At 51.2% G+C, this 20,305-nt stretch overlaps 1 protein-coding gene across 1 annotated transcript; it reads right to left on the bottom strand.

Moving 5' to 3' along the window:
* Positions 1-3,969: 3,969 nt before the first annotated feature.
* On the bottom strand, positions 3,970-8,472 carry FAM240A (family with sequence similarity 240 member A). The gene is made up of 2 exons (XM_047094642.1): positions 8,324-8,472; positions 3,970-4,102 (listed from the first exon to the last, which is right to left on the bottom strand). The coding sequence occupies exons 1-2, from the start codon at positions 8,464-8,466 to the stop codon at positions 3,970-3,972; spliced, it is 276 nt and encodes a 91-aa protein (XP_046950598.1). The 5' UTR covers positions 8,467-8,472.
* Between the last annotated feature and the right edge of the window lie 11,833 nt (positions 8,473-20,305).

Below are 20,305 nucleotides of genomic sequence, written 5' to 3'. Positions count from 1 at the left end.
TGTCACCATGAGACTGCTTTGGATCCTCTATCCCTCTCTCTCTCTCTCTCTGCCCCTCCCCCATTCACTCTCTCTCCTTCTCTCAAAAATAAATAAACATTAAATAAATTTAAAAAAAGAATGAAAATTATTGGGGCACCTTGCTGGCTCAGTCAGTTGGTAGGGCATGCAACTCTTGATGTCAGAGTGGTGAGTTCGAGCCCCATGTTGGGCATAGAGATCACTTAAAAAGAAAAAAAAAAGAAAATGATTTTCTTCTTGTTCAAATTAGATAATTTTATTAGCTATCTGCATGCTCGCTGATCCTTTCCTCTGTATTTTCCACTCTGCTTTTACGCTCTGCCAGTGTTATTTTTGTCGTTTGCTGACTTTAGTTATTGTATCTTTGACTTCTAAAATTTCCAGTTGGTTCTTCTTTGTCTTTTTCGTGTCTTTGCTGAGATGTTTTTACTTTTCCCATTTGCTTTAAGAGAGCTTGTAATTGCTTGTTGGAGCATTTATATAACTGCTTCAAAATCCTCGTCAGATAATTCCAACATCTGTGTTGTCTCCGTACTGGTATTTGCGGATTATCCTTTCTCATTTGAGTATGAGATTTCCTTGGCTCTTGTTATGAGTGATTTTGGATGGTATCCTGGGCATTTGGAGGACAAGGTTATGAGACTCTCCCCTTTTTACATATCTATTTTAGCAGGCAGTCCATCTGTTTATATTAGGAACGCATGTCCTGGCCCCCTTTTGTGGGCTATGTTTTAAATGTCAATTACTTTTCAAAGCCTTTGCTATGCTCTTGTGGGTTGCTGCTTGTGTGTTACCCACAGGCCGGTCTGAAACCCGGGCAGGATTCCACACCAAAGCGGAGCTCTCAAAGCTTTTGCTGTGTTGATCCTGGTCAGTTTTATAAATGGGATGTGTCCAGGACTTGATACTCTGATTTAAAGCATCCCGTTCTGCCATGGATCTGTGGCCTCTCCTCTCCCCACCCCCACCCCCAAATTCATGTGTTGAAGCCCTAACCCCTCATGTGCTGATATTGGGAGATGGGGCCCTTGGGAGGTGATTAGATTTGGGTGAGGTCAGGAGGGTGAGGCCCCGGTGATGGGATTGCTGTCCTCATTAAAAAGGCCCCAGAGAACGTTCCCCTTCATCCCCTGCCCATGTGAGGACACGGTGACAAGGTGGCAGTCCGCAAGGCAAGAAACGACGCTGGCCCTGAGATGGTGGACTCGCCTCCGGCACCGTGACAAGATGGCGTTCCTGCCTCTCTCCCCCTTTCTCTCCCAGCCCCCCACAGCCAGGGCACGGAGGCCTTCTTGTAGACCTTCTCGCTTCTCAGAAGGTATCTGCAGAAGTATCTGCAGAAGTTCCTGGTGGCTTCCCCTCCCTGTCTCTCCACCTTCCGGTGCGGGGACACCCTCCAAAACCAAGGTGTTGTGGCACTCGCCTGCCGACACCCTCGGGAAAAGCTCCAGGTTTCCCAGCCAGCAAGGCTGGATGCTGACTTCTGCGAACTCAGCTCCCGCTACCCTTTCTCCTCACTCCTAGCCTAGCTCTGCTGTCAGAACCCACCAGCCCGAACCTCACCTTCACCCGAGTCGTGTTTACTTAACTAGCTTTTTTTTTTTTTTTACATTTTTTTAATGTTTATTTTTTTGAGAGAGACATAGAGTTTGAGCAGGGGAGGGGCGGGGGTAGACACAGAATTCGAAACGGGCTCCAGGCTCCGAGCTGTCAGCACAGAGCCTGACGCGGGGCTCGAACTCACGAACCGCGAGATTATGACCTGAGTTGAAGTCGGACGTTTAACGGACTGAGTCACCCAGGCGCCCCTTAACTAGCCTGTTCTTAAGAAGCCTCCCCTTGGGGCACCTGCGTGGCTTAGTCCGTTAAGTGGCCAACTCTTGATTTTGGCTCAGGGCTCAATCTCGCAGTTCGTGAGTTCAAGCCCCGCGTCGGGCTCTGCACTGACAGTGTGGAGTCTGCTTGAGATTCTGCCTCTCCCCTACTTGCTCTCTCTCTCTCTCTTTCAAAATAAATAAATAAACTTTAAAAAAAGAAATAAAAGAGGTCCTCCCTACACCAGAAGAACGGGTCGCCTAGAGAGTGGGCACCTTTGCCTGCTGTGGCTCTCAGTGCGAAAGTCCCCTGCACTCCACGGCCTTGACTTTTCTGTCATCTTGCTCAGCCTGTAGCCTCCGGGGCCAGCGCTTCTGGGTTTCTCTGCGGTGTTCTGGTTGTCCAGCACAGTGCCTGACACGTGGGAGAGGAGTCATGGAAAGAACCTTCACCTGTATTTCCTGCCTCACTCCCCTGCATTTAGCCCCACCGCAGTTCATGAAAACAAGGCTTTGCTCCCAGAGCCTCTCGCCTTCGAGCCCTGACTTCTCTTTTTCCCTCTGTGTAATTCCTGTTTTCCTCCTACCCCGCGAAAATTCCTCTTTCATCACCATGTTCTCACATGAACCCAGCTGGAATTCGTAGTTTATTCTTTGAATTGAATCCCATGTTGAATGAGACACCGTAGAGGGAGGAAGGGCTCTGAGCCCTGTTTTCTGGATCATGTGGGTAAGGGACCTGGGCAAATGTTCCCCCAGCACTTCTTTTTAAAAAAAAATTTTTTTTTAACGTTTATTTATTTTTGAGACAGAGAGAGACAGAGCATGAACGGGGGAGGGTCAGAGAGAGAGGGAGACACAGAACCCAAAGCAGGCTCCAGGCTCTGAGCCGTCAGCCCAGAGCCCGACGCGGGGCTCGAGCTCACGGACCGTGAGATCATGACCCGAGTTGAAGTCGGAAGCTTAACTGAGGCGCCCCTCTCCTAGCACTTCTTAACTTCAGGTGGCTCCCACTGCCAGGATGAGCCTTCTGGGCTCCCTGGGGGTGTGGATGGAAGTACTCTCTGGCACATGAGGGCCCTTAGAGGACAGAAGCACCATATCTGCTCTGTTCAGAATTGTCCCTACCTTGCCCTCGGTGTGGCACGGTAACACTGTGCCTCCAGCTTTCAGATACTTTACAACATGGTCTCTCGGAGCCCTTGTGCTGGCCGGAAACTGTTGCCAAGGCCCAGTTTCAGTCTGCGCTTCTGGAAGCAGCAACGCTATACCGGAGACCTGAGATTCTGCCGGGGAGTGACTGTGCCATTTCAAAGTCCGGAATGTATACAGCAAACACTTTGTTGGGTGGCCAGATACACCTCAGCCAGAGAGCTAACCAGTGCCAGCGTGTGGGACGTAAAACAAAGCCACGAGGGGCGTCCGGCTGGCTCAGTTGGAAGAGTGCGTGACTCTTGATCTTGGGGTTGTGAGTTTGCGGCCCACGTTGGGTGTAGAGATCACTTAACAACGAAATATCAAAAGATGATCATAAATAAAATAAAGCAATGAAACACAGGGCGTGCACATCCGTGGTGGCCGGGCAACCAAGTTTTATTACAGTTATCCTGATCTGATCGAACGGTTCAGGAGGCCAATTAAATTCACACGCAGGGGAAATAGCCTCAGATCAATCTCTGGGCAAACCTTATCTTTACAGCTATTCACAATATTGCTTTTCTTGCAGATGGGTACGTGTGTCATAAAAAGAAAACAAGGGAAAGGATCACATGAAACTGTTTCTGGGAGAGATGTGGAACAGCACTGCTGGGCGATGTTTATAAAGTGTGACCAGGAAGATCAGCACCCCGCGTGGGCTTAGAATTTAAAATACGTAGACGTCAAAATCGGAAGGGAACGATACGGAAATGGAGCGTGCTGCATGGAACTCTGGTATCAAATAACCTCATCTTTAGGGACACTTGGGATAACATGCCGGCCCCCACGCGGAGGGGACCGACTTGGCTGCTAATTCCCAGTTGGCACCCGGGAGGACGCGCGGGTAGATCCGTCACGGGTCGGGGGCAGTGTGACATCTGTGTGGCATAGCTCAGGGACTCGGGCATTTGCATGGACTCCTCCCGGCGCGGTGACGTCAGTGCTTTGAATCCTCTTGGGTCAGCGAAGCGAGATGCTCCCGGCCAGCGTTTGCCCGCTTTTTGGTCTCATCTGGGCTGTTCTGAAGTCTCAGCTTTGCTTCCAGTCTCTGCCTCCATCCTTCTCTGAGCCTGAAAATAGACACCAAACACGCAAACGGAGCAGCCATTTCCACGGCTGTTGGCTCAGGGATGCTTCCTCCCCCCCCCTTTTGTTGCCCCCCTGAAGGTGTCTGTGTGTGCATTCAGGTTTTAAAAGGTATGCAGAGCACTTGCAAATTTAAATATATGCATATTTTATATTTTGTAGGTATATCTTTAGCTCTCACTTCTGTTCAGTCTCTTCTAATCTTAACCCTTCAAACTTTCCCTTTGGGGCTGCAACGTCTTTAGAGCTGTGGAGGGGGGAACCTGTCAGTCTAGAATTGTCCACTCGGCAGAGCTATCTTTCAAACACAGAGGTGAAGTAAAGCTGTCTTCAGCCATGCAAGAGCGGGAGGAACTCGCACCAGCAGCCTGTCCCCACATGACATGTTAAAGGAAACCCGTCAAGCAGAGGGAGAATGGCCCGAAATGGAAGTCGGGATCTGTGCAATTCAGTGAAGGGCGATCGCGTGGGTGCATATTACTAATTTTGTCTCACTACTTAAAACTCCTTAGGGCGCCTGGGTGGCTCAGTCGGTTGAGCGTCCGACTTTGGCTCAGGTCAAGATCTCACGGCTCACGAGTTCGAGCCCCACATCGGGCTCTGTGCTGACAGCTCAGAGCCTAGAGCTGCTTCGGATTCTGTGTCTCGCTCTCTCTCTGGCCCTCCCCTGCTCGCGCTCTGTCTCTGTCTCTCTCTCAAAAATAAACATTAAAGAAAAAAATTGAAAAAAAAAGAAGATAGTGTCTGAAAGCAAAACTGTCAATGACGTCACGTGGGGTTTATGACGTGTGTGGAAGAGAAACTTTACTTTGCACCGTTGGAGGGGGAGCGGGGGGCTGGGCCACTGTAAGGCTCCCACACCCTCCCTACGGGAGACCAGGCGGCCCTCGAAGGCACACGGTGATGGAGGCCCTAAAGCGACCCTGAAAATAACACAAACAGATGGCGTTAAAAAGCCAACAGAGGAGATAAAATGAAATCATAAAATACCATTTAGTTAACCCAAAAGAAGGCAGAAAAGAGATAAAGGAAAAACAGCACAGATGAGCGAACAGGAGACAAATCGCAAGCTGGCAGATTTCAACCCAATCATGCGCGTTAACGTTAAAGATGTAAACCGCTGATTAAAATGAAAAGACGTTGAGTTGAATAAAAAATGATATTGAAATAGATGCCGCCTACGGGAAAATCGCTTTTTGTTTTATTTTATTATTTTATTTTATTTTGAGAGAGAGAGAGAGAGAGAGAGAGTGCAAGCAAGTGGGAGAGGGGCAGAGAGAGGGGGAGAGAGAGAATCCCAAGCAGGTTCCATGTTCCGTGCAGAGCCTTACTTGGGGGTCGATCCCACAACCCTGGGCTCATGACCTGAGCCAAAATCAAGAACTGACTGAGCCACCCAGGCGCTTAGGAAAGTCACCTTTGATATGAAGGTGGCAATAGGTTAAAATCAAAAGGATGGGAAAATATTCTATCTTAACCCTAATCAAAGAAAGCTGGAGTGTAATATCAGGCAAGGTAGATTTCACAGCCAAGAACATTACCAAAGAGAAAGAGGGTCGTTTGGCAACAAGGGGGTCAATTTATCAAGAGGACGTAACGATCTTAAACATTTGTGCGAAAACAGAGCTTCAAAATACTCGAAACGAAATGCGACAGAGCTGTTAGGAGATATAAGCAGATTTGCAACGACAGCTGGATTTCAACACCCACATTTCAGAACAAGAGGCAAGACCTCAGTAGGGCTGTGGAACTCTGAACAACACTACCAACCGACCGCTCCCCGCTGGTGAAAGGCGGGGACTCTCCAACAGCCCTCTCCTCCTAGTGTCCGTGGGAAAAGTCATAAGGAGAAAATGAAGGCACGGGGAGATCTGCGGGCTCACCCAGAGACCACAGGGGCTGGGGCCGTTCCTCTGGCGTCTGGTCTCTGCTGTATTTAATCCTGGACTAAGTGGCCATGTGCGGGGGCGGGGGGGGGGGGCTGGGGGTTGGGCGGGGGAGAAGGAACTGACATTATCCTGTTCCAGCCTCGGAACAGCCTAATGAACTGGGCCATCTCCTCCATTTTGTGCCGGGACAAGACGGATTAGCGGGTAAGAGCAGAGACCCTCCGGAGGAGGCCACCGGGTTCAAATGGGAAGAGGAGGAGAAGGATGAACAAATTCGAGTCTCGCCGTCCCACCAGCCAGAAAGCGTCCCCCTGCGGTCTTCCGTTAAGTTGCATAGACGGACACTGTGCATATACATTGTCATGTTTTAATTTTTTGACATTTATTCCTTTTTTGAGAAATAGTGTGAGCAGGGAGAGGGGCCGAGAGAGGGGGAGACACAGAATCCGAAGCAGGCTCCAGGTGCCGAGCTGTCAGCCCAGAGCCCGACGCGGGGCTCGAACCCACGGACCGCGAGATCATGACCTGAGCCGAAGTCGGCCGCTTAACCGACTGAGCCACCCAGGCGCCCCTGTCATGCTTTAACAGACTGGAGCCGGTTTGCTCATCCCTCGGCGTGCACCTCACTTTCTGCATCTTCCTTAGGCAGTTCCACCGCACCTGATGCCTTCTGCGCGCTCCCTGGGGCGGGGGAGGGGGGACACATGCGTGCACGGCATGCTGAGTGGCCTGGCCTGGGGAAGGAAGGTGGCAGGGACCACAGAAATGACTGACCGCCCACCTCAGCTTCTCAGACAATCCCCGGAGGAGACGCCCTAACACGGCGCTCCAGCAGCGAGGACAGCCCGCTTCCCCTTGCCCGTGGCCAGGAATGCAGCCCAGCAGCTCTCCATCCGTGCAAGAGGCTGGGTTCCCCTTGGGACTCAGGAGGGCGCTTGGAAGGCAACAGTGAGTCTAAGTCGCGTGGACTGGTGCATGTCGTTGGCCCAGCAAGCACGCACTGGCAGCGTGGAGTCACGGGCCCCGCCGTCGGGCCGATCCCCCCGGCCATACACAAGCTGTGCCCTCTGCAAACAGACGGCGGCTGAGCTGTTCCACGGGGACCGAGGACCCAGATGGGCCTGTCCCCTCACTGGCTCCGAAGTGGAGGTGGCGCGTTCGGGTGGTGAGCCGCCGCGGTCCCCACAGCCATGGCGGCCCTGGTCTGCTCAAGGGAGTTGCCGCTCTGCCCTGGGTGGACTGGTTTGGCTGCCGCAGGGATGCCCGGCAGAGGGGTGACCGCCCATCAGCCCCCCTCAGAGAACCTCGCAGGGTGTCCCGTGTCTTCACCCAGACGAGCCCTGGGAATCAGTCACGGTCTCCTTTGCTTGATTGCTCTTTACGGGCTCATCTGCTGACCTGCTCCCCAAATTTAGGGTGACCCTCATGCACTAGAAATGGTGCCAGAGGGGAGATTTTTCCATTTCTAAAGATACGGATCAAAGGGTACATTTGTTAATGTAGATGAATTTTAAAAATTACTGCCCAAGGGCGCCTGGATGGCTCAGTAGATTGGGCATCCAACTTTGGCTCAGGTCATGATCTCACGGTTCGTGGGTTCGAGCCCCGCATCAGGCTCTCTGCTGTCAGCGCAGAACCTGCTTCGGATCTTCCGTCTCCCTCTCTCTGCCCCTCCCCAGCTCTCGTGCTCTCTCTCTCTCGAAAATAAATAAACATTAAAAAAAAAAAAAGAAAGAAAAGCAAAAGCAAAAAAATTTGCTGCCCGTAAGTATAGGTGATGGCAGGAACATACGCCGGGAAAATTAAAATAATGATGTTCTCTAAGATGCCCATCTGGCATTCTTCTGGGGAAATAAATTTTGCTTTAAAAAAAAATAGACAAACAAGGGCAGTAATGCTTTGCCCATGTGTGTTCATGGCGGGGATGCTGACAGCGGGGAGGTTGTGCCTGGGAGGCCGGGGATATGGGAATTCTATCTTCCGCTCAGTTTTGCTGTGAACCTAAAACTGCCCTAAAGAATAAAGTCTATTTTGTTTTTAGTGGCGTCTGGGTGGCTCAGACGGTTAAGCGTCTGCCTTTGGCTCGGGTCATGATCTCACGGTCCGTGAGTTCGAGCCCCACGTCGGGCTCCGGGCTGACGGCGCAGAGCCCGCTTCAGATCCTCCTCTGTCTCCCCCTCTCTCTGCCCCTGCCGTGCTCATGCTCTTTTCTCTCTCAAAAGTAAATAAATGAATGTCTATTCTTAAAATCGAATGAATAGTAAAAAAAAAAAAAATAATAAATAAATATAAAAAATAAACAAACGAGCCACGTACTTTCTCAGGGCGCTTTTTCCCAGGCGATATTCCTCCGACTGTCGGTAGTAGGTCTGCTTGCCGATCTCCCGTTCCCAGAAACGCTTGAGCTCGTGGCAGGTGTTTCCGCAGAAGACTTCCCGGCGGACGTACTGATTGTTCATCCCCTTGAAAAGGAAAGTATCAGTCGAACCCCCGTGGAACACGCTCCCTCAGACTCTGGGGGGGTACAGACTATTTGAAGCCAGCCCCTGCCACTTATCTGAGAGGGTCCTGGCCAGCGGCAGAACCTCACGGGGGTGGGGGGTGGGGGGTGGGGGGTGGGGGGTGGGGTTGGCCACACGGCTTGTCGTCGGATACAGTGGTGTGAATGCGGAAGTCCCCCCGCGGAGCGAGGCCTGGCAGAGACCTCTGCCCTTCCGTCCTCCTTCCGGAAGAGTGGGCCTTCTCAACTCTGCATCAGCAGGTGACGCGTGCCAGGCTTGGATGCACGGTCTAGTTCGTTATCGATGCCCGCAGCACCCCCGTGAGTGGGCGTTACCCTCCTCATTTTACGGGGGAGACGTGTGACCGGTTACAGAACTTGCCTGTGGCCCCATGACTGTATCTAACAGAAGGCAGGCTGCATACTTCTGCGTGTCTTCAAGCCCTTTACTAAAGGGGTTTGTCACACGTGACGGTCCCAGCGTCTGATACACGTGGAGCCGGCAGCTTTGAGGTGTGTGTGTGTGTGTGTGGGTGCACTCACTTGGGTGTGGAACGCTCCAGGTCAGACACTCAAGAACGATCGCTGTTTTACACGAAGAAACTCTGACCCACTCCCAGACCTCACTGGGTCCGGGGGACAGGTCAGAAGCAGGGACTGGAGGGGAGAGGGGTGCAGGGTGAGGAGCAGCGGGCTACTGGAAACGTCCGGAGAGACGCAATGACCGTGCGGTGGAGGCCAGGTTAATGGAAAATGGACGGGTTCACAAGGCATCTTGGGGGGTGGCCAACTCCACCTGCCAAATGCGGGTGAGGGGCTGTCGGTGGAGACTCTGACGCCTGTGCAAAGATGGGAAGCAGCAGAGGAGGGGTGCTCGCGGGGAGGGACCTTGAGCCATGCCAGGCAGAATCTGAGATGCCTGGGGGCTACCAACCCGGGGGAAGAGGGAGACGGGCATCTGGACCTAGGGTCCGGAGCTCAGCCTGCTGGTCTGGACCACAGCTCTCTCGCAGAGACAGACTGGGGTGGTGGGGCGGGGTGGAAGGAGAGAGGGTCTGAACCCAGACATCGACCGTGGACCTGTGTTCACACCTTCTGCTTGTCAATAAATTTCTCTGGGCCTCAGGCTCTTCACCTTTAAAATTTCTCTGAAGATCAGTGGGCGCCTGAGCATCCGACTTCGCCTCAGGTCGTGATCTCGCAGTTTGTGGGTTCGAGCCCCACATCGGGCTTTGCGCTGACAGGGTGGAGCCTGCCTCTAATTCATTGTCTCTCTCTCTCTCTACCCCTCTCCCGCTCACGTGCTCTCTCTCTCTCAAAAATAAACATTTGGGGCGCCTGGGTGGCGCAGTCAGTTAAGCGTCCGACTTCAGCCAGGTCACGATCTCGCGGTCCGTGAGTTCGAGCCCCGCGTCGGGCTCTGGGCTGATGGCTCAGAGCCTGGAGCCTGTTTCCGATTCTGTGTCTCCCTCTCTCTCTGCCCCTCCCCCGTTCATGCTCTGTCTCTCTCTGTCCCAAAAATAAATAAACGTTGAAAAAAAAATAAATAAATAAACATTAAAAAATAAAATAATATTTCTCTGAAGATCACAATGTAATCGTGGATGTGAAACTATTTAGCACTGTATAAATTTCTGAATAAAGACAACGTTTATAGTTCATCAACCTTAGATTGCACAGGGCACGATACTATAATTAACAGAGCAATAATAACTCCTCCAACTCTCTATAGAAAAGAAAGAATTCCACTTCTCCTTCTTTCTGGATCAGCGGCTATTGACCTTGGCTGCCCGTTGGAATCTCTTGGGGAGCTTTACAAAGACCTGACGCCAAGGCTCTATCCCCAGGGCGTCCGATTTCAGCGGCCCGTGGTGTGGCCTGGGCATCAGGGATTTTTCAAGCTCCCGCCCTGTGATTCCAGGGTGCAGCCAAGGTGAGAACTGCCATCTTGAATCCTGTCCTCTCGTGCTGTGGTCACATCTCTGTCCGGCGCTGGGTCCAAGGAAGCCGAGGTGACGAGGGCTGGGCATAGAGGCCTAAGGACTATAACAGTCATAGCCATCTTGCAAAGTAGGCACTATTTTCCCATCTTGCAGGTAAGAAAACTGAGGTTCAGAGGTAGCCATCTGACTTCATCAAAGTCATTCAGATGGCGAGTGGGGCAGGTGTCCTACTCAGGGCCCAGGCTCCATCCACTGCCCCTAGCTGTTGGCCATGGAGGAGGAATGTGACTCTCTTACCCCCTGGAAGTGCTCAGTGATCTCGTACTTTCCTGGAAATATAGCAGAGGGCTCACTGACTGCAGTGAGCCCCCCTGCCTCAGAGCAGAATTTTTCAGAAACGGATCTTTCCTGTTTTGTCTCAATGTCTTGAGCGCATAGCCGTGCTCAATAGTTGTTGAATTGACGAAATCCCCCACCCCCCACCCAGTATCTTTAGTGATTCCTCTGCAGTGCTTTGGGCATCGAGGGGAAGTCTGCAGGGACAGTAAGAGGGACACTGTCACGTCACCTTGCCTGCCCACTGGCCCTGGTGGACCTGGCCAGCGAATGTGGCTGCAGAACATGTTTCTCAGGGAGGGCAAAGGAAAGAACCCGCTGATCCTGAGAATTGTGAGTTCATGTGAAGTTTCTGGCGTGCAGGGGAGAGTCAGTTTGGGGGAGTAAATGCTCATTAGAGTTTTTTTTTCCCACAGAATTTGGAGGGTTCATTTTTACTCTGAAGTTGTTTTTTTTTTTTTTTTTTTAATGTTTAAGAAAATGGGAAGGCTCTCGGGGCGCCCGGTGGTTCAGTCGATTAGCGGTGAAGTGTCTGACTTCCGCTCAGGTCCTGATCTCAAGGTTCATGAGTTTGAGCCCCGCGTCGGGCTCTGTGCTGACAGCTCAGAGCCTGGAGCCTGCTTCCATTCTGGGTTTCCCTGTGTCTCTGCCTGTCTGCGTCTGGGCAGCCTCCAGACCCAAACACAGCGAGTGCGGCCTGGCGAGCAGTTGTGAAGTGTCCCTTCTGTGTGCACAGTCTGCATCCAGCCTCAGGCTTCCATTTCTTTCTCTCTCTTTTTTTTCTTCAGTGTTTATTTATTTTTGAGAGAGACAGACAGAGCGTGAGCAGGGGAGGGGCAGAGAGAGAGAGAGGGAGGCACAGAATCGGAAGCAGGCTCCAGGCTCTGAGCTGTCAGCACAGAGCCTGACGTGGGGCTCGAACCCATGCACTGTGAGATCGTGACCCGAGCCAAAGTCGGACGCTTAACCGACTGAGCCACCCAGTCGCCCCTCAAAACGTGTTTTTTAAAAGTTTATTTATTTATTTTGAGAGAGACAGAGAAAGCCAGTGGGAGAGGGGCAGAAAGAGAGGGAGAGGGAGAATTCCCAGCAGGCTCCCCACTGTCAGCGCTGAGCCCGATGCAGGGCTCGAACTCACAACCCACGAGATCATGACCTGGGCGGAAACCCAGAGTCGGACGCTTAACCCGCTGAGCCACCCAGGCGCCCCCTTTTGAAAATGTTTTTGAATTTTTTATCAAAACACTTCTTCCTGGACCCTGCTGGCCGCAGGAAAAAGAGGGTCTGGGCCCCACTGGGCCTGTTTGCAGCCATAAACGTCATACCCTGCACCCCGCTTTCAGATGTATTCCGGCGCTGTGCTCCAGGGCTGGCCTCCCAAACCGTCTGCAAACGCCCACCTCCGCTCCCCAGCCCTCCTCAGCGCGCCCTGCGCGCTCTAGCTCTCTTCTTTTGTTACAGAGGGACTCAGGGTGCCCCTCCGGCCTCTCCCTTCCCCGAGCCACACCCTGTGCCTGGGTTGCAGCGGTCCCCTCAGAGCTTTGGGGTTTCCTTTATGCGTCCTGCACCTCCGTGTTGTCTTCTGTGAAATGGGATTTTTATGAAGGTTCAATCAGATCACGCTCCTGAAAATGCCGCACACAGACGTGTGTCCAGCATCCTTCTAGGTGGCCCTCTGATTTTCTCAGGCTGTTGCCGGGCACAGGGACGTCATTAGCCATGGTGAATAGAACATAATCGAAAACCCTAAGTGTCACTTTTCCTTATATGTACATAATATCGAATGTTTGGCTTCTGGACTATGTGGATAGGATTCATTTGGCCCTGTTCCTGGTCTGTTGGGCTCCTATTTAGGGACACTTAGATGACAAGGCAGAAGCTTCTCAGGTTTTTAGATTAGACAACGTCCCATCTAGGGTCACGCTCAGAGGAGCATTTGGTAAAAGCTTGTGACTGGTGTCATTCTTATGTCCTTTCACCTCTGATACACCAGAGATGAGCCTCACCACGCCCACTCATCGGGGGGTGCCCACGTGTGTAAGAAGGAAGATCCGATCGTGTGTTCCCGAGGGAGAACCGAGTCCCTTCTGGGGTGAACGCTGGCGTCTGTCTCCACTTCTGTCTCCACCGTGTTATTTTACAACCTAACCAGCTGTTTTGCTGGAAAACGCCGACGCCACTATGGTGCAAAGGAGCAGGCTCTCTAAGAAAAAATGCATTTTGCTGTTGGACGAGCTACCTCATCCTCTTCCTAACTTTCAGCCATCGTTCCCGATATGACCAGCACGGTGGCGGCTGCCGTTAAGCAGTTGTGTAACATCAAGGAAGCAAAATTAATGACAACTTTTAGGAAAACACACAAGTACGAGAGGAGAGAGGGAGTTAAAGACATCTGGGACTCCTAACCCCCCAACCCCAGGGACTGGTGATACTAGGATGATTCAGGGTCCCCTCAGGGGACTTCAGGTGTAACAGGGGGTGAGCTGTGATGGGAGCTGAAATGGGGGTGGGGTGGGGCACAGGAAGAGTCACCTGACCCGGTCTGAGGCGTTCAAGGGCCTGCAGGATGAGTGGGTGGGAGCACCCAGGGTGCGGGGAGGAGGCCCTGCGGAGGCCGGTGATGAGAGCCCCCTGAAGCAGAGTGACTGAGACAGAGGGGCGTGGCCTGGGGGGGCAGGGGAGGGGACTTACTGCAAAGGGGCATGAGGGACTTTCTAGGGTTCTGGAAATGTTCTATATCTTATTTCTAGAGATGGTTTGCCAAAACTTATCAAATCGTACACTTGAACCGGGTGCATTTTATTCACATAGGTGATGCCTCAGTAGAAGCCGAGAAGAAATGTCTTCTGCCTTTGGACTCGAGATGCATCCAAGTTCCCTGGTTCTAACCTCTCGGGAGACTCTGGCAGCACGTAGTGCTGGGGGGTTAGCCCGTTGCTCCACGGGAAACACGTGTTCCTGTGAGCGTGTGTGTGTTTCCATTTCCCGGCTTCCAAAATGGAGACAGCTCCTGTACCTTGAGGAAACGAGGCAAGGAAAATATGAATAGCTGGAAAACCCTTTGGAAACAGAGGGCATTGTCCTTGATAAAGAAACGGCTCAGGATGCCTGAGGGGCTCAGTGGGTTAAGCCTCTGACTCTTGCTTTCGGCTCAGGTCATGATCTCTCGGTTTGTGGGATTGAGCCCCGTGTCGGGCTCGGCATTGACAGTACGGAGCCTGCTTGGGATTCTCTCTCTCCCTCTCTCTCTCTGCCCCTCCCCCGCTTATCCTCTCTCAGACATGAATAACCTTAAAAAAAATAAAAGAAAGAAATGGCTCTGTTCTCTCCATCTCCTCCATCAAGAATACCATCACCGGTGCACTCCCACTGAGAGAATTGGTCACATTATTTCCAGCCGATCGTCACCAGCTTGGAAAAGCCGTAACTTCAGGGCCAATGGCGAACTTTACGTCACAAAATCAATTCGTGCTCGAGGAGAATGACGGCACGTAACCCCTTCACAGCAACTCGGTTCCACGGATTGTACGGAACTTCTACGTCGGTGAGGCTTCTGTGCTGCACGAAAGGCCAGCTGGTGTTAGAGAGTCACCCAAAACAAAGGCGCACTTGTCCCCTGTGAGCCCTGACACCGTGCAAACCGTTTACTATCCCAGGCCTCAGGTTCCTGGGAGGATTAAACCTAAATTGAGGAATGTGAGTCTTCTTTTTTTTTTTTTTTTTATTAAGAATTTTGGCTTATGCTGGTCATTCTCAGGACTCCTGGCGAGAGCAGCTCATTGCACATGGCGGACCATACGTGCCACCAAGCTACTTCTTACGCTGCCGACACCTGATAAGAGCGGCCATTTTGTGACAATTTTCCACCACGTTTCAACAAGCTTCGTGGAGGTCATGGCTTGAAGTGGAACGGAGGGTTCTGGCCCCAGATAAATGGAGGAAGCGCTCTACCCCCGTCTCTCCAGAGAATGCAGCTCCAGAGACAGTAGACGAAGACACAGGGCAGCTGATGGAAGACGCTAGAGAGGAAACGGTAACAGGTGGGTCTGAGAAAACCAGAATTCCTATTACCGTTGAATGGCACCAAGTTTTTACTGTGGGATCCAGGCAGGAACACAGCCAGAAAGAGCTCCCCATCCCCTGATTTTAGGGAGAAAGGACACTCGTAATGCTCAGGGAAGGAGGGAAATTACGTGCTTTTCCTTTCTCTAGTCTCTTGGTCTCCAGGAGTTCCGAGGCGTGGGAGGTGTGGTGGTGGAATGGACCACTGGCAATATCAAGACAAAACCCGGAGGGCAGCACAACTTGGTCCGCCAGGAAGGGCTGTGGTCCTCTTGGTGGAGCCACCCCTGCACCTCTTCTCTTGGTCCCCTCTGCACTTGACCCCAGATAGAAGTGCAGCGCCAGAAGCACTCAGCAGACCAGGTAACTAAAGCCTACGTTTCGGGCCAAAGGACTGAAAAGAGGAGTCCAGGGAACTGGAAATTACCGGGGATACCATAGAAGTGGATGGACTCACAAGTTACTTCAAAGTTACTTACAGACGCCTAAGCTGGCCTCTGGGCTGCCCGCGCACGAATCTGACCAAAACAGGGAACTAGCGGAGAGAAAATCATGCACAGATCTGGAAAAATCGAACAGCATCACCAGCCAGCTAGGTCTAAGTGTAATTTATAGATCTCTCCACCCCAGGGTGGCAGAACACAGATTCTTTTCTGGTGCACATGAAACAAACCATGGAAAAAACAATTCCTAGAACTAATTCCTAGCAAGGGTGCAAGACAGGAGATGGCTGCACAAGAATTAATACACGTCAGCAACGGACAGCTGGACACCGGAACTCAAAACACAACACCATTCACAGTAACTCCCCGAAATGAAATACTTAGGGGCACATCTAACAAAACACATACAAAGTACGTTTGCTAGCAACTGCAAAGTGCTGATGAACGAAATGTTGACAGCTCAGAGCCTTCTTTGGATTCTGTGTCCCCCCCCACCCCCGCCCCCGCCTCTCCCCTGCTTGCGTTCTGTGTGTGTGTGTGTGTGTGTGTCAAAAATAAATAAACATTGAAAAAAATTTTTTAATGGATCATAGGTCTGATATAAAATATAAAACTCTAAAACTTTTAGCAGAAAACATAAGAGAAGTTTTTGGGGCTTGGGGTTAGGCAGAGTTTAAAAAAATTTTTTTTTGATGTTTATTTATTTTTGAAGGAGAGAGAGAGACAGAGCGTGAAGGGGGAGGGGCAGAGAGAGAGGGAGACACAGAATCCTAAACAGGCTCCAGGCTCTGAGATGTCAGCACAGAGCCCGATACGGGGCTGGAACCCATAAACCAAGAGATCATGACCTGAGCCCAAGTCAGAGGCTTAACTGAGCCACCCAGGAGCCCCGGGGGTCAGGCAGAGTTTTTAAGTGTGACACCAAAAGGAGCCTAATCCAGAAAGGAAAAATCGCCACCCTGGGGTTCATCAAAATTTAAAAACTTTGTCCAGCAAAAGGCAGTTCAGGGAATGAAGCACAAGGTACAAATTGAAAAAAATATATATATATGCACAAATCACAGAGACGACAAAGGGTTTGTACCCAGAATATATAAAGAACTCTCAAAATTCAACACGATGAAAGCAAACGACCCATTAACAGATGGGCAGCGCACTTTAACAGACGCTTCATCAAAGAGGATGCAAATATATCGAGTAAGTCCAGTGGAAGACGTTGAACATCATTAGCCACTGGGGAAATGCCAGTTCAAACCAGGCGGAGATACCACTGCCCCCCCCCCCAAGACTGGCCCAAATAAGATTCATTGACAACATGGAGTGCGAGACAGGATGGGTGTGAAGCGATTGGAAGGCTCAGACGCTGCTGCTGGGGGCCTGCCACGTGGTACAAGAATCATTCTTACAAGAATTATTTCTTACAAAGCGAAACGAAGACCGCAACACCACTCCCGGGTACTGAGCCTAGAGAAATGCGAGCTTATGTTCCAGCAACAGCCTATACGCCTGTGCACAGTTCCCTTCATAACTGCCACAAAGTGGAAACAACTTAACAGTCCTTCAGTGAGCGAACGGGTAAAAACTGGCAAACATCTGCCCCCCCCCCCCCCGCCCCGCCCCGGGTGGCTCAGTCGGTTAAGCGTCCGACTCTTCGATTTCGGCTCAGGTCATAATCTCACGGTTCCATGAGTTCAAGTCCCGCATCGGGCTCTGCGATGACAGCTCGGAGCCTGGAGCCTGCTTCGGATTCTGGGTCTCCCTCTGTCTCTGCCCCTCCCCAGCTCATGCTCTCTCTCTCTCTCTCAAAAATAAACAGTAAATGGGGTGCCTGGGTGGCGCAGTTGGTTAAGCGTCCGACTTCAGCCAGGTCACGATCTCGCGGTCCGTGAGTTCGAGCCCCGCGTCAGGCTCTGGGCTGATGGCTCAGAGCCTGGAGCCTGTTTCCGATTCTGTGTCTCCCTCTCTCTCTGCCCCTCCCCCGTTCATGCTCTGTCTCTCTCTGTCCCAAAAATAATAAATTAAAACAAACAAACAAACAAAAAATAAACAGTAAAAAAAATTTTTTTTAATGTATCCCGACTTTTTGCTGATTTGATAAGATTCAGCCATTGATTGTTTAAGATTATTTACTGTCCCTGAAACACCACTGAACCCTGATAACTCAATTGTCCCATGAGTCGGCAGCACGGGCATCACCTAGAAGTTGCTGCAAATGCAGAATTCATCAAGGCCAAGGTTTGAATCAAAAACTGCATTTTAGGGGCGCCTGGGTGGCTCAGTTGGTTAAGCGTCGGACTTTGGCTCAGGTCATGATCTCACGGCCCGTGAGTTCGAGCACCATGTCAGGCTCTGTGCTGACATCTCGGAGCCTGGAGCCTGTTTCGGATTCTGTGTCTCCCTCTCTCTCTGACCCTCCCCCGTTCATGCTCTGTCTCTCTCTGTCTCAAAAATAAATAAACATTAAAAAAAAATTTAAAAAAAAACTGCATTTTAACCTAATCCCCAGATGATTCACGTGCATGTTAAAGTTTCGGAAGCTCTGCCTCAGAATTACAAAGCCCCAGATTTAGTCCGTGCTTTTAAGCATCAGCCTTCTGAGAATCCCCCTGTGGCTGAGCATCTCTGTTTAAATATTCCTCGAGGATATTGGTTCTGGAGGTTTCCACATCTCTTCCTCAACAGGCACTGTTTTCTTTCTAGTGTTGCGTCTTGTCAGAGCCATGTTAAGTGAACACGACACTGGTACTGATTTCTGGCTTTCTCATAGAGTTTAGCTCATTTTTTTAAATGTTTTTATTTATTTTTGAGACAGAGAGAGACAGAGCATAAGCAGGGGAAGGGCAGAGAGAGGGGGAGACACAGAATCCGGAGCAGGCTCCAGGCTCCGAGCTGTCAGCACAGAGCCCGACGCGGGGCTCGAACTCACGGACTGTGAGATCATGACCTGAGCCGAAGTCAGACGCTTAACCGACCGAGCCACCCAGGAGCCCCGGGTTGAGCTCATTTTGAATGCATCATTTAAATCTATATCTTAGATATGGGAAAGCCCCATTAGGATGTCTAAGTCATTCCCCAGCAGAGGTAAGGTAGGAGGATGGGAGGGAAAGATACATCGCAGGGGCTGAAAAAGAGGTTTTCACAAGGGGTATATCCGTTTCGCTTGCCCCAGAGAAGTGCAAGATGAACATCCAGCCTCCGGCACAATCAAGTTCAACATCGTTTACCTTTGAGATGAATCTGCGCCTGTCTTGATCCGGTGGAAAGGAGCGCAAATATTGCAGCTCTGAGGGTTACAGAGGTCGCAGCCCGGTCCCGAAGCCTCAGGGTCCCTACCCTTTATATACCGAGCGGAGGAGTTCCAGAAAGGCCTCAACCTTTCAAGGTTATGTGCACCCAGTCAGTAGCAGAATCACCGAGGTCTCATTCCAGGGACACGGTGGCCTCCTTCCTGGCGAAAAATAGCCCCGATCGCCTGCTCCCCCTACCCACCCCAGGGCAAGCAAGCTTCTGCTCTGACAGGCCCTGCAGGGACCATGACTTGGCTGGAAGTGGAGTTATTGTCCAGAACATGTTTTGGATTATCCATGAGCTCAAACCTGCTGTGCATCAGCAGGCAAAACCGCCCTCCACCCCTCGGAGGGTGAGAGAGCCCGGGACGGCGTGACAAGTCACACTTCGAGGTCACTTTACAGGACGACTTAGGAGCTGCTAATCCACACGTGGCGCTTGGTGACAGCCTTTTAAGGTCTGCTTGGTTCCCCATCCCCGCCCCCCCCCCCCCAACCTGGGAGAGCAGGAACTGGCCACCGGCGAGTATCTTCCAGAAAAGGGCACCAAACCGGGAAGGGCTGCCCAGCTGAAAGGGACCTTCACGCCATTTTGAGTTGTGTCCTTGGGTGAAACATCTGGAATCGTCCCTGCCTGAGAACAGTGTCAGCTCATCATTCAACCCGACTAGGTCACTATTAAGCATGCATGGGTGCGTGTGACTTACTTACCAGAGTCACAGTGTCAAAGCTCAATCCTTTGCTGTGAATCTTCAGAAAGTGAAGCTCCGCTCCTCCTCCCCCCAGAAAGAAAGAAAGAAAGAAAGAAAGAAAGAAAGAAAGAGAAGCCGGGTGGCGTCGCGGACGTTGACTCTATGGAGCTGTTTCAGGAACGCTCTCCGTACCCACGTGGATGCCCGATGGAGCAGGGGGTGGGGCTTATCCCGGGGAGGGAGGGAGGTAGGCCTGGAAGCCACTCTTCGAAGCACCCCTTCTTCACAATGAGAACACTGAAATCCCCAAAGCACACTTAAAGATAAAAGTACCCATTTTCCAGGCCACCTGCTCAGCTGGTTAAGTGTCCGACTCTTGGTTTCCGCTCAGGTCATGATCTCGCCGTTTCGTGAGTTTGAGCCCCGCGTTGGGTTCTGCGCTGGCAGCACAGAGCCTGCCTGGGATTCTCTCTCTCTCCCTCTTTCTCTCTCTCTCTCTCTCTCTCTCTGTTCCTCCTCCACTCGCTCTCTCTCTCTCTCTCTCAAAATAAATAAATACACTTAAAAAAAATACCTGTTTTCCTTGTGCGTTCCTGCCGGTAAGTGTAATATGCAAGCAGAGAGGATAGGATAGCAAGGCTAGTAAAATATTTTCTAGTGCACTTTTTAAAAAATTTTTTTAAATTTTAATTTATTTTTTATATATACTTGATGGTCAAGTTGGCTAACATGCAGTGTATATGGCGTGCTCTTGGTTTTGGGGGGGAGATTCCCATGATTCATTGCTTCCATACAACACCCAGTGCTCATCTCAACAAGCGCCCTCCTCGGTGCCCATCACCCATTTTCCCCTCTACCCTGCCCTCCCGCACCCCCTCGGTTTGTTCTCTGTATTTAAGAGTCTCTTATGGTTTGCCTCCCTCTCTGTGGATGGCATTATGCTAAGTGAAATAAGCCAGTCAGAGAAAGACAGGTATCATATGTTTTCACTCATATGTGGAAATTGGGGAACTTAACAGAAGACCATGGGGGAAG

Source organism: Lynx rufus, unplaced genomic scaffold (assembly GCF_022079265.1).
Source record: "Lynx rufus isolate CCGP_SWC_20201006 ecotype Redwood Valley unplaced genomic scaffold, mLynRuf1.p SCAF_4, whole genome shotgun sequence".
NCBI classification, from domain to species: Eukaryota; Metazoa; Chordata; class Mammalia; order Carnivora; family Felidae; genus Lynx; species Lynx rufus.
This window is presented reverse-complemented; position numbering and strand designations above follow the sequence as displayed.

Excerpts from the sequence above, each read along its gene's own strand:
- FAM240A (XM_047094642.1), bottom strand. The coding sequence starts at position 8,466 with ATGAACAATCAGTACGTCCGCCGGGAAGTCTTCTGCGGAAACACCTGC. Across the intron at positions 4,103-8,323 it reads GGAAAAAGCGCCCTGAGAAA|GCTCAGAGAAGGATGGAGGC; the intron begins GTACGTGGCTCG and ends GTCTATTTTCAG.